Below are 18,946 nucleotides of genomic sequence, written 5' to 3'. Positions count from 1 at the left end.
TGAAATAATGTAAAAGTTCTGTCTATAAAATACAACACAATCAATGCATCTATCTATCTATCTATCTATCTATCTATCTATCTAGTCAATGATCACAAGCCACGTCAGAACTACCTGTAATAGCTGAATATTCACAATGGCAAAGTCCAGTCCTGAGCCCTGTGGTGTTCTTGTTCCCTGTTGGTGCTGGTGGGCGCTCAGCACTGGCACGGCTTTATAACACCTGCACATGCAGGTGAGGTCACTGTCAGGGGAGGGAGTGCTGCGTGCCCTTCTGCGCACTGAGTGACAAACAGGTGTGATACAGCACAGCATGGTAAAGCCTAGGCGAGCATTGGAAAGCACAGAGTAGTGTGGCAATGCATCTTACAAAACAAATCATGGGAAACTAACCCCTACAAAAGAGTCCCATAGTAAAAACATCCCAAAGTGTAATAAGGCATGGTGAAGCATTGTAAACACAGAGAGGTCTGGTAAAGCATAGGGAAGCATTGTAAACACAGAGATCTGTGGTAAAGCATAGGGAAGCATTGTAAAGCACAGAGAGGTCTGGTAAAGCATAGGGAAGCATTGTAAAGCACAGAGAGGTCTGGTAAAGCACAGGGAAGCATTGTAAACACAGAGATCTGTGGTAAAGCATAGGGAAGCATTGTAAAGCACAGAGAGGTCTGGTAAAGCATAGGGAAGCATTGTAAAGCACAGAGAGGTCTGGTAAAGCATAGGGAAGCATTGTAAAGCACAGACAGGTCTGGTAAAGCACAGGGAAGCATTGTAAAGCACAGAGGTCTGGTAAACCATAGGGAAGCATTGTAAAGCACAGAGAGGTCTGGTAAAGCACAGGGAAGCATTGTAAACACAGAGATCTGTGGTAAAGCATAGGCAAGCATTGTAAAGCATAAAGAGGTACGGTAAAGCGTAGGGAAGCACAGAGAGGTCTGGTAAAGCATAGGGAAGCATTGTAAAGCACAGAGATGTGTGGTAAAGCATAGGGAAGCATTGTAAAGCACAGAGGTCTGGTAAAGCATAGGGAAGTATTGTAAAGCACAGAGAGGCCTAGTAAAGCATAGGGAAGCATTGTAAAGCACCGAGATGTGTGGTAAAGCATAGGGAAGCATTGTAAAGCACAGAGAGGTCTGGTAAAGCATATTTTAAAATATGTTAAACTGTGGTAAATGCGTAATATTAGCATGGGAAAAGCAGAGGACAGCTGCAAGACTTCTGTCCATGTTTAAGGTCGCGTTTAAAGGACAATGGGCCATCTTCACAAGTCTCGTTTTAATAAGCCTCGGTTTGTTTGTTTGTTTGTTTTGCCCCCAAGCATTTTTTTCTGTATAAATTAAAGTTATCAGGTTTGAACTAGCAGTGGGCTTTAGAGAATACAGTTTTAAAGGCAACCATTTCCAAAATATGGAATACCGTATTGAAAATATAGAGTGTTACACTTGAGAAAGCATAGGGGGGAAACGCTGCAAAACGACCATGAGAATGTACTGTGAGAAACCTTTAAAAAGTCGATTAATATTTATTGCTGTTTGTGTTAATGAAAAGTCCGTTAAAAATGAAATTAGGGAAGGAAGACTTTCTTTATAAGTTTGTAAAAATAATATTCCTATATTATCTTTTTTTTTTCAATAAAGATATTGAGTTTTTCAGTTAAATGAAAACCGAAATATTTGCTTGATGTCAAAATTGATCTCTGATAAAGCAGGCCGTTGTTGAGCTGAATGAAACGCGTTATTTATTGAAATATTCTTCAGGGATTACCGTTGCTTTCCATGCGCACGGAGTTGTTTTTTTTTGTTTTGTTTTGCTTTGTTTTTTTAATTACCTGTCGTTTGTTTTGTCTCATTCCCAATGACAGCCTTTTGATTAAACAAACCCAAGTCCCAGAGGAATTCAGCACAGTGCGCTAATTATGCCGCTTGGGCATCAGTAACACGTCACCGCTGTAACAGTATACAGAATAGCATAGAATAACACTCGGCGTTTAATCACCATTTGATGAGACACATTTATGCAAAAAAACAAGATATTCGAGATATTCGGGGGTTTATCAAATAAATATTTTGGATTTAATCCACAGCGGACAGCAATCTACAGCGGGGTGCTGATGACGGGGATACGCTGCCCTCTAGCGGTGCGCCACCGCAATAACGCTGTTGTATTGACCCATGAATGGCGTTGTTTTTTTGCATTGTGCAAGAACGCACACAGCAGCTTAAAACATTAAACATTATTTATGAGACAAATACATATTTTATAATTGGCAAAGCAATCGTGTTCAACGTGGTTTTAAAAAAATAAAATAAAGTGGACTCGATTGTCTATTATACAGAATAAAAACAGGAGACTATGCATGAGGAGAGAGCGATATAAAAGCGTCACACTGACTGTGCATTTTCGCATGCGCACTACAGCACACATTCTCTCATTGCCAAAGGGCAGCTGCACTTGTGAAAATGGAGAGCTCGGACCTAGCGCTTCATTCCGATAACGCGGGGGACGTGGCCACAGCCTCTACTTTCCGTCAGTTCCAGATCCGACACTTTCACCTCGATCTGGACGTGGATTTCGACAAGAAAAACGTCTCCGGGAGAGAGAGGCTGGATTTGAGATGCATGCGGGACTCCCAGGAGCTGGTCCTGGACGTACACCCCACTCTGTTAGTGGAGGCGGTGTCTTATTCGCCGGGTAAAGCCGGTAACACAGACTCGATCAAAATCAAGCATGAAACGCGGAGTTTTACGCGCTACGGGAGCGCGCTGGTTTTGGCATTCCCTGCACGGTGGAAAGCGGGGGACGAGTTCCGAGTAGACATTGAGTATGTTGCAACTGACGGGCCGGGGGTAAGACTGACGTTTTCAAACTTGTGTTGTGTCTATTGTGCATGAATTGCAGTTCTGTGCAGCGCTACAGTGCCTACACTCCGTACCGCTGCACGCAAACGCAGCGCTCATTCAACACAACGGTGCAGAATATTCAAAACCCGGTTTCAACAACGAGAAGCGAAACCGAAAGAAAAATACATTGTATACGAATGAATAGAGCGTGACCCATTGCAGACCCTACCCTGCGATACAGCGTGTGAGAGAGACGCCTTAACATGCAGGCAAGGGGTTACCCGAGCGACTGCTGTGGGTCTCCTATAAAAAGAATGGCAACCTTGACATCAATAGAGCTTTTTAATATTTAGCTGTAGGCTCTTGTTGATATTCCCGGTGCTCAACAGGACCCTGTTCCCTGGTTCCCCCCTCCCCCGGTGCCGCGGTACAGGTGCACAGACCCGTCTCCTCCGCGCTTGACGCATTGCCCCGTCTCTCCTCTCTCTCTCCCCGGCGCTAGGTGTGCTGGCTGGATCCAGAGCAGACCGCGGGGAAGAACAAACCCTTTGTGTTCACCCAGGGTCAGGCTGTACTGAACCGATCCTTCTTCCCGTGCTTTGACACTCCAGCAGTGAAAAGCACTTACTCTGCCTCGGTGAAGGTGAGTATTATTTATATACCCGACTGCTCCGAGCAGAGCGCACAGTCCCGCGGCTGGCTTTTCAATAATGATAGTAAGAGTGGTTTGTGAATGTATTCCCAGGTGAGTGGGAAGATGTCGATTGCTTGTCTGTTATTGCTCGCAGGTGCCGGAGGGGTTTACGGCGGTGATGAGCGCGACCACGTGGGAGCACAGGCGGGCAGAGCGCACGTTCCTCTTCAACATGGTGCAGCCGGTCCCCTCCTATCTGGTGGCCCTGGCAGTCGGGGACCTGGTCTCGGCGGACGTGGGGCCCAGGTGAGAGACACTGCTGGACACGGGATCCTGCCTGTCTCCGTGTCATTAATACTGCCACGTTGTATAATAAACTGATAACATATTCACTGGGCCCTCATAAACTGGCTTACAGGCAGCAGGCTATCTGTGTTTCACAAGTTTTATTACAGATATGACGTAGTCATGTCACGATTAGACAGGCTTTATATCAGTAACCTTCTACCTAGCTTCAAACAACAGAATCATGTGTGTGAGGGTGACCACGATGAAAACACACACTCCTGCAGCATGATGTGTGACTGCAGATATCTGGGCTAGCAAGACTGTTGAAATCCACATTGCTGTGCCCGCACACACACACACACACACACACACACACACAGTGACGCTCTAGAACTGTGTCTCTTGTAGACACTTTTGAAGTGGCGCTGTGCACAGCCTGTATCACGGAGATTCCCTCCCCTGCAGGACTCGCGTGTGGAGTGAGCCCTGCCTCCTCCAGGCTGCTCAACAGGAGTACGACGGGGTGATCGAAGAGTTCCTCGCTGTCGCAGAGGAGCTGTTTGGACCCTACGTGTGGGGCAGGTAGGAAAGCAGGCTGATCAGCAGTGTGTCATTGTGTGTGTGCAGACAGCAGTGTGGGATAATTTGAGCCATGTTTTCCACTGGCAGGTACGACGTGCTGTTCATGCCCCCCTCCTTCCCGTTCGGGGGCATGGAGAACCCCTGCCTCACCTTCGTCACCCCCTGCCTGCTGGCTGGGGATCGCTCCCTGGCCGACGTCATCGTGCACGAGATCTGCCACAGCTGGTTCGGCAACCTGGTCACCAACGCCAACTGGGGGGACTTCTGGCTGAACGAGGGCTTCACCATGTACGCACAGCGGAGAGTCTGCACCCAGATCTACGGTGGGCACCCCACAAACACGCGTGCCTTCTCAGAGCCCGTGTCTGACCCCTAATTCACATAGCCGTTTGGCAGCTGTTTCACGGAGGTGGCGAGATGTTTAACGACGATCTGGACGCTCCGTGTTTTCCAGGCGCTGCCTACGCCAGTCTGGAAGCCGCTACGGGCCGATCTCTGCTCCGGCAGCACATGGACACCACCGGAGAGCAGCACCCTCTCAACAAGCTGCGTGTGCAGATCGAGCCGGGTGAGTGAGGCACCACGCATCAGAGAGTTCAATTCCAGCGGGTCTGGGCAGCTCGCACTGCACGCACATGTTCTCAGCACTCTGAGACACACTCTCCTCTGTGCCTGTGCTTCAGGAATAAAGAAGGAGGGTTTCAGATAGTGCCTCCTCCCACGCACTAGAGCCAGCTGATGTTATCACCTCACGCAGGCACCGATTCGGTTTTAGTGAGGGGTATGGCTGTTTCGATTGCCCTAGCTCTGTACAAAGCGATCTGGTACAGAAGGCTGTTATAAGGGGTGAGGTGTGCCGGCTCGCAGTCCTCACTGCTGTCTCTTGCCTGGCTCTCTGTAGGCGTGGATCCCGATGACACGTACAACGAGACCCCCTATGAGAAGGGGTTCTGCTTCGTGTCCTACCTGGCTCACCTGTGCGGGGAACAGAGCCGATTCGACGCCTTCCTGAAGGTATGTGAAGGTTGCACTGGAAGATCTAGAGAGATATGCTGGGGTGTATTCAAGGGTCTACCATCAAATATAGCAAACCAATATTTCACCCTGAATTTGGCCAAACAATACTCCTTTTTATACTAAGATTCACGACTGCATTCGGTTTGTACAAAAGTTCAGGACGCACTCCACGGAAATCAAGGGCTGACAGTCAGGTGAGGGTCGCTGGTGTGGATCGGGCTGATTCCGAGTGCAGGAACAGCTGCTTGGGTTTGTGATGATCACTGCTTTTCTTGAGACGCTGTGGAGAACAGCGACCCACGCAAATGCAAGCCGCTGTTTCTTCACTGGGCATGGTGAAGGAGCCGGTTCTACAGCGCGCCCCTCGCCTGTGAAGCGCTCGCTGGGATTGGTGCAGCTCTAGTCTCTGCGCAGTACAGGCAGCTGGGTTCTGTCTGCAGCTTTGGTCCGGTGTTCGAGTGTCTCTGTGCTCTGCAGGCCTACCTGGACAAGTTCAAGTTTCGCAGCGTTCTGGCTGAAGACGCTCTGGAATTCTACCTGGATTATTTCCCTGATCTGAAGGAGAAAGGGGTTCACGAAATAGCAGGTAAGGACGGCTCTGTAGGGCTGTTTAGGTGCCTTTTTACAGTCAAATCCGAAAACTCAGGAAATGAAGTGAAGCAGTCAGTTTAACTACCTACTGTGGGATTAAAACACGACTTCTGATAACAGCGGTGATTGCAGATTTTATTATCAGCAGTGTCTCCCAGTGGTTCCCTTCTTGCTAGCTTGTGGTGCTGTCGTGCAGGGCTGCAGTTCGAGAGTTGGTTGAACACCCCGGGCTGGCCCCCTTACCTGCCTGACCTCTCCCCGGGGTTGACCCTTATGAAGCCAGCAGAGCAGTTGGCACAGTTATGGGCGGCGGAGACCCTGGACCTCCCTGCCATCAAAGCTGTGGACACCAGCTCCTGGAAAACCTACCAGACTGTCTACTTCCTGGACAAAGTCCTGGAGAACTCTCCCTTGCCCACAGGTAGGTGCTTTGATGTCATACTGCTGATATGATTGTGATGGAACTTGGTGAGGACATTCTTTACTGGAAGTTATTGAGTGATCAGAAGTGTGTGTGTGTGTGTGTGTGTGTGTGTGTATATATATATATATATATATATATATATATATATATATATATATATATATATATATATATATATATATATATATATACACACACACACACACACAAAAAAACTACCCCACACTTAACAGAGTAGCCCACTCATCTATATTGAATCTTACTGCTTGTTTTACAAAGAAACCCTGAACGTTGTTTAACATGCACTTTGAATCTCTGGCCACAAGAGGGCACTAGTGAGACTGCTGTAATGGCACCAGTCATCTGAGGAATAATGCAATTCCTCCGACACTGCAAGCAGAGAAACAGAAGCGTTTGGAAGCTGTGACGGTTTCCCTTTCAGAGAGCTGGAGCAGGTGACCGGGGCGTTAACTGCAGTTTCTGTTCTAGGGAACGTGCAGCAGCTGGAGGAGCAGTACCCCAACGTTTCGAGGGCGAAGAACGCTGAGCTGCGTCTGCGCTGGGCTCAGATAGTGCTGAAGAATCACCACGAGCCGCAGTTCCACCAAGTCAGGAGCTTCCTGCACTCCCAGGTAGGTCCAGCCTGGTCCTCTAGGGGGTGCTGTCATACAGCTACCTAGTCAGCTGCAGAGTTCCTTCGTGTCACAGGGCAGCGAAGTCTGCGCTCGCTTTACAGGAAGCATCTATTGCAATTAAGACCATGCCTGCAGAGATGTAGTCCCATGTTAGGTAATATTGTCACTTACAGGGGGGTGGGGGGGGCACACACTGCTGTTTCCAAGGTCACACCGAGAGCTCCGAGGAGGGGGTGTCTACCTTACTGACATGCTTGTGAAATGTATTTTTTAGGGAAAGCAGAAGTACACCCTCCCCCTCTACCGAGCCATGTGGAGTGGGACAGAGCAAACCAAAGCCCTGGCGATGGAAATATTCTCCAGCACAGCCAAGCAGCTCCACTCCAATGTGCGCAGCTATGTGAAGAGAGTCCTATCCGGAGTCCTGCCTCCTCCAGCCCCCTGACACAGAGAGCTTTCACTTTTTGCATCCTTTCCTCCACAGGCATCGCTTTTCTGTAATAAAACATTGAGTCGCGTTTGTCTTGGTTTTTTCTTTCATTAAGACGCTCGCAGTGTCAGGATTCCTCAGCTTCTATGCTTTGCTAACAGAAGCAGGCAAGTTCTCCTATTGGTTTGTTTTCAGAGAGCCTGCTCAAGTTAACATTAGCCAGCCCCAGACTGGCGTCTGCACAACTTCTATGAGTTAAAATGGCACTAGAACGACAGTGTTAGTATACCATGCACACTTACACAATCAACATTCAACCTGTTCCAGATTTTGTTATCTATCCACTACCCAAGCACTACCGAAACAAACGGGTAAGAGACCACGATGGTTTTGTTAGACTGCATCTTTTTATATGACTCTTAGAACCCTATCATGCATGTAGTACCCTAATGTTACAGAGATGAACACACACATAAAAAGATACAAGTATTTCCACACTCACACACACAGGCACGACCCTTGCTCCAGTGTGAAGTGCAATTCCAGACTGCGTATATTTGCAGTGAGGTTAGTAGCACACTTTGAAATTTCTTCACTCTGCTGAACAATCATACATGCTTCTTAGTGCAACCCGCTGCAAAATTCATTATTCATTACCCAAGGCAAGTTTCTCATAGAAGTAAATAATTACTCTCCCCATCCCTTCTTAATTAATTATACTGGCTTATACATGTGTCACAGTCACTCCAAGCAACACAGTGATACAGAGGAACGGGCAAAATCTGGGGTTTACAAACTAAACACAATTTAGCGAAGCCTGTATGTACACTATATTACAAATTCAATAACTATATCAGACTGTTTTTAAGTTCCTGCTGACAGTGCATATAAACACATGCCATCAAAGCAACTGAAATGAGATGCAATCCAGTCTAAGAAACCACTACTGTACAGACAGCAGCACACCTTCGAAAGAAACACGTTTACCTGCTCAAAACCTACTTTAACACGTGCCACCAAAATATCTGGTTGCATCTGAAATGCTCCTTGGTGCAGTTTGTTTTGTTTGTGTGAAGGTCCTGGGCATCCCAAATGGGTTCCTGATCCAATTTCTAAACTTTTTTTTGTATATAAAAACCCTGTTTAAGTTGCAATGTCTTTATTGATACTGCCTGTAGTCACCGAAGGAGGGAGCAGGCATTGGGGCGGGTTCTTCAAACTGCGGACCTGAGGAGACAAGAAACCCAGTCACACACAGACACGCTGCCAGGTATAATCTCAGCGCACAGAGCATGCAAACTCCACCCTCCAGGAGAGCACAGCAGTGCAGTGCACACACACAGAGACACACTGCCAGGTATAATCTCAGTACACAGAGCATGCAAACTCCACCCTCCAGGAGAGCACAGCAGTGCAGTGCACACACACAGAGACACGCTGCCAGGTATAATCTCAGTACACAGAGCATGCAAACTCCACCCTCCAGGAGAGCACAGCAGTGCAGTGCACACACACAGAGACACGCTGCCAGGTATAATCTCAGTACACAGAGCATGCAAACTCCACCCTCCAGGAGAGCACAGCAGTGCAGTGCACACACACAGAGACACACTGCCAGGTATAATCTCAGTACACAGAGCATGCAAACTCCACCCTCCAGGAGAGCACAGCATTGCAGTGCACACACACAGAGACACGCTGCCAGGTATTCTCAGTACACAGAGCATGCAAACTCCACCCTCCAGGAGAGCACAGCAGTGCAGTGCACACACACAGAGACACGCTGCCAGGTATTCTCAGTACACAGAGCATGCAAACTCCACCCTCCAGGAGAGCACAGCAGTGCAGTGCACACACACAGAGACACGCTGCCAGGTATAATCTCAGTACACAGAGCATGCAAACTCCACCCTCCAGGAGAGCACAGCAGTGCAGTGCACACACACAGAGACACACTGCCAGGTATAATCTCAGCGCACAGAGCATGCAAACTCCACCCTCCAGGACAGCACAGCAGTGCAGTGCACACACACAGAGACATGCTGCCAGGCATAATCTCAGCGCACGCTTGCATGAGAACTGCTTTGTGTTAGCTTTAACCCTTAAACCACCATCTTAAAGTATCATGCACTTGAGGACCGGACGAACACGGTTTTATGTTATGTTGTTTTCCTAGGCTTTCTATACCTGTGAAGACTCTACACGTTTATCAAAAACTACAGCAGGCGTTGTTTGAATTTGTGAAGCTGGGATCGCTGGCCACCCAAGAGCCTGGTCCTAATGGATTGCACATTAATTCCACACAGAGAAGCTTCTATGGGTTGGGTATAAATATACAGGTATTGCATGTGTGACTATTAGATCACAACGCTCTTGATTCACAAAGTTAAAAGTCTTAAAATTATTATTTTTCTTAATTAATCAAACCAACAGCAACCTAGCACCTAATAATTTAAAAAAATGTGCCACTGATATAGTGAGGCCTCAGGACTAAACAACTGATCCCTCAGTAGCAGTATTCTACCCCTCTTCCCCAGTGAAACGCACCCGTTGGAAACTGTGCCGAGGCAAATCTGGTTAAGAGAATCCCAGCTCCTTCTATCAATGCCAGCAAAATGCCTCCCATCGCTGCCGAGCCCACCATCGCCACGGCGCCATCTAAGAAAAGAAAAACGAATGAAACACGCACACACACTCCACACAACCCTGCAACACATGCCATTAACAAACAAGAGCCCAGCCTGCACTAAACCCAAGCAAGACACAACGCCCTGCTCTTCACATGCAGCCAGCTGCACTCTCTGAGGTTAGCGCTACGCATTTGAGTGATGTGTTATTGAAACTGATCCACTATTACACAGCAGAACCAGATTTTTACATCAATCAAAAACAGAGCGGACCACAGGGATGACAATACAACTCCTGCTGCATAGCAGTGTCACCCGCTCCAGGTTTTAATACAAGCCCCAGTGTGTAGATTACAAGCTCAGGTGCATCTTATTAAACTCATAGTAAAACCAGGAATGGATGGAGCTGCTATGCACTGGGAGTCTTATTTCCAGCCCTGGACAACTCCCATTGCTTGGGAGATCTCAGACGAACTAAGCTGTATTTTGTAACTTCGCCAGCCTCCTGGCTGTTGATTTCAGCGTGTGAATAGAGGCACTGCACGGACTCCCCAGCCCTTGACTTCCTGGCCGCTGTGTGAAATGTGCAGAACGATTTTGTAAATGCAGGTCTCCTTACTTCTGGCTGCCAGGATGGCTCCGGTCATTGCGCCGCTCGTGATAGAGTTCCAGGGGTCTTCCTTCCCCCTCACTTTGACCAGGCTGCAGTCAATCATAGAGAACAGGCCTCCCCAAACCGCAAAGCTGCCTGGTTACACAGAGAGAAGGACACATGTAGAGAGAGGAGCAAAATATTCCCTCCTTTAATTCAGTTCACCTTGGAAACTTGAGGGGAATTTTAGCATGTGCTATAGTACATATGTGCATTTTGTAACTGCCGTACTATATATATATCTTTTTTCCAGTATAATCTTTTTTGTGACTCACTTCATTTTATGCAAATGTACTGAAAACACACAAAGTGATCTGTAATCCCGGATAACCTAATCTAGACCTCGCACCAGCAGCATCTGAAACAAACTAATCAGGGAACTGCTTTTACAAAACACCCTCCAGAGATTGAAACCAAACACGCACAACTTTTTTTTTTTTTTGGATTATTATAATTTTATTTTTTAATTCAGGGTCCATCCAGCTCCAGCTTTAAGTAACATCTTTTGCTTTTTGTCTTGGCCACCCCCCACGTGCACAGAAAGGAGGTGAAAGGTCACGTGGCCACCGTCAGGCACACTGCACTCACCTGCCCTGTCCTCAAAGCACGAGCCACAGCATGAATGACCCCCCAATCTTCACTGAAATAACACCCCAAATACCCCTCCAGCAGTCCACTCCCAGCCCGATCTCTAACAGATAACTGATCTCCATTTCTAGCCTTGATGTCACGCTAAAGTCCTTGCCCAAGCAAGACGTTCCTTCCCGCTTCTAATAAACAGAGAGGTTTGTGTTTATGATCTGTTTTTGAAAGGGGGGGTGGGAGGCGCATTTCTATACAGGCGCATATCTATACAGCTCTTTCTAAGCAGGTCACAAGAGAACATTCAATCTAGTGTGATTGGTCCCAACCCAGATAAAAGCTTCCAGCGATGCAGAACAGGCTCTTACCTCCTAGCACTGGGGCCCGCGTTGTGATGGCCGTCATGCTTCCTCGCAGCCTGTGGTTCATTCCCTGATAAAAACAACAACAACAGACAACGTCACGAGAGTCATGGGATGTGCTCTTGAGCCAGACAGACAAGAGGCGAGCGGATAAACAACATAACATCAAGGCTGGGTTTTAAATGTTTGTGAACAGTTCCGATTAGCTGGCACGTTGCTGGAGCGACTTGTCCGATGGACACTCTGGCAGATGCACGTCACTGCCCCAGTCTGTACCTGGAGCTCGGTGCCGTCTCTTTATTACCTAGTAAACGCCCTCCTGCTAGGATTGCAGGGCTCCAGTCCCCTCCTTGCACAGTTGAGCCATTGAAACTTACAGCTGGTGAATTCCGAAATCCCTTGACGGCCTGGAAGATGCCACCACCGATGAGGCCCATGGTGAAGGCTCCTCCACAGTCATCCACAATCCTCCAGGGGCTGCAGACAAGCACAACACATGGGCAGGGCTGGAAACAAGACTCCTGCTGCACAGCAGCCACACCCGCTCCAGCTTTTACTGCGAGCCTGATCAGCCCCAGCGTTTACTGCAGGAAACAGGCTCCGGTGTGTCTTACTAAAACCAGGAGTGGAGCAACCTGCTATGCACCAGGAACACAGACAAGGCTGAAAACCATTAGCCAACACATTATACCGCTAAAAAAAAAAAGCCTTGATACAAAGGGTTAAATGAATTAGTGAATGTATATTGCACTTCGTAGAACACACTAGGTTAAGAGTGAGGGCACATATTGAATTAAACGACACTCGTTTGCTCCTGTGTTGTATTTAGGTGTTTTTTTTAAATTAGAATCACAGCGTATTGTCGAATCTTATTTTATTTTTTGTCGGTTGAACGTGTAACACGTTTGTCTCAGCACTGGTTTTTATTAAACGGTCCCGCCACGACACTGTGGTAACATCTGTCAAAGACGGCTACATGCGTGCCTCATGAAAACACTGCAGACTCGCTGCACATCCACACCGACCGCGTTTTATAACGCTCCCGTTTTTAGAAAGGGCGCACAGTTAAGCTTTGTAAAGCAGCCAGCAGCTGTGTGAAGCGTCTCTACAGTGTGCATGTCGGCTACACCGGCATCACCGGATCTGCGTGTCCGTGGACTCGCCAGGCCAGAGACTCTGCTGGCGTTTCGGTTCTCTTTTTTTAATCTGTCAGAGTGCGGATCGCCCCTCTGTTTTTCCAGACCCGCGTTTCTCACTGCAAGCAGTGCTTTGTGCAGTCTGGACGAATGCAATGTTGTGATCGGTGTTAAGCAAGGTCACAGAGGACTGCGCTGTGTTTCCAAGGGCACAGTCCGCCAGTCTCACACTGCAACGCCGACCCCTCGGGCTTCAGCGAGGGCGCTCACTAACGACCCTCCCCTCACGGTGAAGCTAACACAAGCTCGCTTTAATAACGATACGAGCAGCCTGTTCAGTCAAACAAGATAATTAAAAAAAAAACCAGCTTACCAAGGTTCCCGTGCGTACTCCTCCATTTCTCTCTCTCAGGCCGGAAAGAACTGCAGGGGCTGACGTCACACACAGTGACGTCGTTGCACGGCACTTGCTTCAATGCGGCTGCGTGCGAACTGGACTGACTGTGCAAAATGTGTTTTTCTATTGAAAGCTTGTTTTTTTTTTTTTTTTCTTGCTGTTGTTTTTTTCTGACTCCACCTGGGTGATGCATGTTACAACACAGAGGAGAAACACATTTGAACTCTTGTGTGTGCCTAACTATAGTGTCACTCATTATAATGATATGAGTTAGAATACTATCTTATAATATACTATGCTATGCAATGCAGGTGCCCCCCCCTGTAACATTACATTTTTAGTATTCTGCAATCTTTGAGTAAAAGGATGCACATTTTGCATTGCAGGAAAACAGCTGATGAAGCGAGACCTGTACTGTTTGTCTGTGAACAGTAGGGGGCGGTCTTGTCAGGTTTATGCACTGGTAGTGGAAAATTGGTGACACGGCTGGAATGAAATTTCTCCCACTTAATTTGCAGTCAGTTAGAAAAGAAAAGAGTGGGCAGTGTAGAAAAACTTCTTCTTCAAAAAAAAAAAAAAAAAAACAGCCCCGCCTCTCCACACACAGTTCACAACCGCAGACAACATTATTATCTGCTACCTCTCTGCTGAAGCCAGCAAGCCCTTGCACTGCTGTTCGCTATGCTTGTTTTGAAAGCCACGCGTATTAGAACAGACCTGTCTTCTCGTCTCCAATCTCAGCAGACAGTCTGAACCCGCATTCCAGTTCACGAAACCTGGGACCTGCGTGCTAGTAGCGTGTACTGTAAACATCACCTCCCCTAAACCCAGTGAAACCCCTTGTAAGGGTACGCAGCCTCATAGAAACAGACACTTCATGACATCATTTACACACACTCCCTTGAGAACTCCCTGCTCTGTGCTGTTGATTCCTGTGTGCTGTCCCGTTAAGCAGTGATGCGCGGTGAATGCGAGGAATGAGCAGCTTTGCAGTGAATGAATTAGCAGCCGTTCAGGGGAGTGTTTGGTAGCTCCGTCTTGTTTAAACTTTAAGATAAACACAGAGCCTCGGTTTAATACCCCGGGGCTGGAAACTCTTCAGGAGGAAGGTGGTGTGATGTGAGGTTGCTAATGCAGCATGACCTCCTCATGAAACACTGTGACACTTCACTGAGCATCCGTACAGGGATACAGCACAGAGAACAGCTCTTCAGAAGCATTTCAGAGTCGTTTCAGATTTCCTTTGTTTATTTCTGACCTATTTATATCCTGCTCTTCACTTTCAATTCCTTGGCTTAAGCTGAGGGAATACGAAGCCACTTAACGGCTTGGGACTTGGTTTCAGGAGGCACGGTTTCAGGCTGCTGCACGGCACACCAGGCAGGGAGACTTGGGGTTTGATACAGCAACTCAAACTAGGCCTCCCGGTCCAATGTAGGCTGGTTCAATCTGGCTTCATATCCCCCCCAGCAATAACAACAAGGAAAGACAGCTTTAAAATACCTACCTGGCCTCTCATTAGTGTCATTCTCTCACATTGCTTGTTTCGTGGCTGACATTTTGGTTTCCCAGGTTTGGAAGAAATACTTCCTGTGTTACAAGTAACAAGTTCCCAACCCGAGCTGACATCATTTCCTGTTGGTATAGCATGTGGCAGGTGGGGTCCTGCTGATTGCAACACATGTGTTTCTTTCATAACTCCACATTCGAGACTGAGGCTGATGCAAGTGTAAAACAGCTACATGTGTGGAATGGCTGTATCAATAGTGAATGAATCCCTGGCTGTATCAATAGTGAATGAATCCCTGGCTGTATCAATAGTGAGGGAATCCCTGGCTGTATCAATAGTGAATGAATCCCTGGCTGTATCAATAGTGAATGAATCCCTGGCTGTATCAATAGTGAAGGAATCCCTGGCTGTATCAATAGTGAATGAATCCCTGGCTGTATCAATAGTGAATGAATCCCTGGCTGTATCAATAGTGAATGGAATCCCTGGCTGTATCAATAGTGAATGAATCCCTGGCTGTATCAATAGTGAATGAATCCCTGGCTGTATCAATAGTGAATGAATCCCTGGCTGTATCAATAGTGAATGAATCCCTGGCTGTATCAATAGTGAATGAATCCCTGGCTGTATCAATAGTGAATGAATCCCTGGCTGTATCAATAGTGAATGAATCCCTGGCTGTATCAATAGTGAATGAATCCCTGGCTGTATCAATAGTGAATGAATCCCTGGCTGTATCAATAGTGAATGAATCCCTGGCTGTATCAATAGTGAATGAATCCCTGGCTGTATCAATAGTGAGGGAATCCCTGGCTGTATCAATAGTGAATGAATCCCTGGCTGTATCAGTAGTGAATGAATCCCTGGCTGTATCAATAGTGAATTAATCCCTGGCTGTATCAATAGTGAATGAATCCCTGGCTGTATCAGTAGTGAATGAATCCCTGGCTGTATCAATAGTGAATGAATCCCTGGCTGTATCAATAGTGAATGAATCCCTGGCTGTATCAATAGTGAATGAATCCCTGGCTGTATCAATAGTGAATGAATCCCTGGCTGTATCAATAGTGAATGAATCCCTGGCTGTATCAATAGTGAATGAATCCCTGGCTGTATCAATAGTGAATGAATCCCTGGCTGTATCAATAGTGAATGAATCCCTGGCTGTATCAATAGTGAATGAATCCCTGGCTGTATCAATAGTGAATGAATCCCTGGCTGTATCAATAGTGAATGAATCCCTGGCTGTATCAATAGTGAATGAATCCCTGGCTGTATCAATAGTGAATGAATCCCTGGCTGTATCAATAGTGAATGAATCCCTGGCTGTATCAATAGTGAATGAATCCCTGGCTGTATCAATAGTGAATGAATCCCTGGCTGTATCAATAGTGAATGAATCCCTGGCTGTATCAATAGTGAAGGAATCCCTGGCTGTATCAATAGTGAATGAATCCCTGGCTGTATCAATAGTGAGGGAATCCCTGGCTGTATCAATAGTGAATGAATCCCTGGCTGTATCAATAGTGAATGAATCCCTGGCTGTATCAATAGTGAATGAATCCCTGGCTGTATCAATAGTGAATGAATCCCTGGCTGTATCAATAGTGAATGAATCCCTGGCTGTATCAATAGTGAATGAATCCCTGGCTGTATCAGTAGTGAATGAATCCCTGGCTGTATCAATAGTGAATGAATCCCTGGCTGTATCAATAGTGAATGAATCCCTGGCTGTATCAATAGTGAATGAATCCCTGGCTGTATCAATAGTGAATGAATCCCTGGCTGTATCAATAGTGAGGGAATCCCTGGCTGTATCAATAGTGAATGAATCCCTGGCTGTATCAATAGTGAATGAATCCCTGGCTGTATCAATAGTGAATGAATCCCTGGCTGTATCAATAGTGAATGAATCCCTGGCTGTATCAGTAGTGAATGAATCCCTGGCTGTATCATTAGTGAAGGAATCCCTGGCTGTATCAATCTGTCCCAAGTGAAGTCTGATTTTCTCAAAACGATATCTTGGTGGGTTATCATCATCTTTCCCCTTACGATCACAAAAGGTGCAGTGAAGCGCTAGGAGGGTTTCACCAGACAGCCCACAAAACCCTCTGAAAACATTTTCTGCAGGAACAGCAAAGACAACAGCTTAGCATTTCTATTTAGGGGCTTGTCTTTATAGAGCGTTCCAGCAGCGCTGTCGCACTAACACAGATATTATTAGAAATCATAAATACATTGAAAAAAAAGAAATGTTTATGTGAATGGTCTTCCAGGAATCTTATTCCCTGTTCCACCCCCAGGTCTATTATAAGCAAACGGTTTCCAGACAGCATGCTGGCTTCCATCCATAATTAAGAAATGAACTTGAAACACTGGTTCCATTAAAATGACCAAATATAGGCATTTCTACAGGGCAGCGAGGCTCAGAACTGCTGGCAGTGTTCACTCTCCCTCGCTTTATTCGCATGTTACTCAGGTGGACAAGCCTCACACATACACACACACACACACTCACACACACACTCACACACACACACACACACACACCACACACACACACACACACACACACACACACACACACACACACACACACACACACACACCACACACACACACACACACACACACACACACACACACACACACACACACTCACACACACACACACACACACACACACACACACACACACACACACACACACACACACACACACACACACACACTCACACACACACACACACACACACACACACACACACACACACACACACACACACACACACACACACACACACACACACACACACACACACACACACACACACACACACACACACACACACACACTCACTTCTAGTCTCTCATTAGTGGTGCTGTGCGACACATAATCCACCAGACACGTTTGCATAGAAATACCAGTTTTGGTTTCGGGCTGGCACACTATTTGAAGTTTGGACTTCCTGGCGCTAATTACGACATCCTGAGACAACTCCTGAGTTCTATTTTTTTGTATGGTCAAAGTGTTTATTGTTGACTAAAAAACATTTTTGTGTGTGTGTGTGTTTGATAATCTGTGTAAGGTGTGTGGACTAAGAGTTCAGTTTCTTACCATAGACATACCTTACGCAGGCTAGATCAATCAAAGGGTCTTCACGTGATTCAATCCTGGGCTGCTGCGCTTACAGTATTGGTTCAGGTTACCTATATCAGCTCCTTTTAAAATTTTAAAGTCTTCAACCAGCCCCCCACCTTCATTGTGTTTTCTCCTTTGCAGCCAGTCCTTTAAACCCTGCTGGGATTAATCTGCTTGGACTCTCTCCATATAGATATGATCAGAATTCAAAGCAAGCTGAACACAAGCATTCCGTTGTTTATTGCTGACGGTGAGAAGTTTATTTATCGTACAATAATCGATCATTATTGTTCTGCTGACGTGCATACCGGTGTGTCTGTTACTGAATCAGGGTTTACACATTCAAACAATTACATATTCAGCACATCAAAATTCTATCGAAAAACAGCGTCGACTTCAAACACATTTGCATGTCGGTAAACGTACTGGCAGTTTTCCCCTGTAGATGAGTATATGTACACTTGAATCACGAATTGAAAACCCTCAGAAAAGTCTTAAGCAGTCTTTTACACACACATACCCCAGCTGTGTTGTTGAAAATAGAAATCCCTTTAGTGTGTGACAGCCCCTTCGTTTAAATGATCCTTTCACTGCTCCATTCAGAGTCTATGGCCCTGGAGAAAGTTTGTTGTACTTTGTCAAAACCTGCAGAGATTTAGATTTACCCCCAAAACTTTATAATAAAGAAGCAGAGGCGTAAAAGAAAGAGAGGGATCTGACAGCACACATTACTCATTTAAAAACGAGAGGTTTACAGACTGTGAACCGTGATGATGCAAGTCAAGCAGACAAGCGTTTCAGCCGGTAAGGGGTGTCTATCTTTTAAAAAAAGTTTTACCTTAAAATTCTGTTTTGAAATTACTGATGGCATTAACTTAACCCACCGTATGACAAGAATGACATGTTCTGTGTAATATTTAAAACACTGTAATCACTGAAACATGAACCCTACATGCAGCCGTGCTGATGCTTCTAGGGCGTTAACAGACTCCAAACACAAACGTGATTATGAAAGTGGTCCCCAGTCTTCAGTAATTCAAACAGGACCTCTCACCACACGACAGGGAAACCGATTCTCCCCACTGGTGGTCTTTCAT

The 18,946-nt window shown here is 46.5% G+C and overlaps 2 protein-coding genes across 2 annotated transcripts; one reads left to right on the top strand and one right to left on the bottom strand.

Annotated features, from left to right (window-relative positions):
* The first annotated feature begins 1,786 nt into the window (after positions 1-1,786).
* On the top strand, positions 1,787-7,741 carry LOC121299903 (arginyl aminopeptidase (aminopeptidase B)). The gene is made up of 11 exons (XM_041228129.1): positions 1,787-2,846; positions 3,343-3,483; positions 3,629-3,780; positions 4,228-4,344; positions 4,432-4,667; positions 4,799-4,912; positions 5,246-5,358; positions 5,839-5,947; positions 6,149-6,373; positions 6,866-7,008; positions 7,286-7,741. Exons 1-11 carry the CDS (start codon positions 2,460-2,462, stop codon positions 7,454-7,456), a joined length of 1,908 nt encoding a protein of 635 aa, XP_041084063.1. The 5' UTR covers positions 1,787-2,459; the 3' UTR covers positions 7,457-7,741.
* An 88-nt stretch (positions 7,742-7,829) lies between these two features.
* LOC121299904 (mitochondrial import inner membrane translocase subunit Tim17-A) lies at positions 7,830-13,277 on the bottom strand. The gene is made up of 6 exons (XM_041228130.1): positions 13,174-13,277; positions 12,042-12,141; positions 11,671-11,734; positions 10,688-10,816; positions 9,989-10,099; positions 7,830-8,668 (listed from the first exon to the last, which is right to left on the bottom strand). The coding sequence occupies exons 1-6, from the start codon at positions 13,197-13,199 to the stop codon at positions 8,601-8,603; spliced, it is 498 nt and encodes a 165-aa protein (XP_041084064.1). The 5' UTR covers positions 13,200-13,277; the 3' UTR covers positions 7,830-8,600.
* Between the last annotated feature and the right edge of the window lie 5,669 nt (positions 13,278-18,946).

This window comes from Polyodon spathula, chromosome 25 (genome assembly GCF_017654505.1).
Source record: "Polyodon spathula isolate WHYD16114869_AA chromosome 25, ASM1765450v1, whole genome shotgun sequence".
NCBI classification, from domain to species: Eukaryota; Metazoa; Chordata; class Actinopteri; order Acipenseriformes; family Polyodontidae; genus Polyodon; species Polyodon spathula.
Note: the sequence above shows the minus strand (reverse complement) of the source record. Positions and strands in the feature narration are given on the sequence as shown.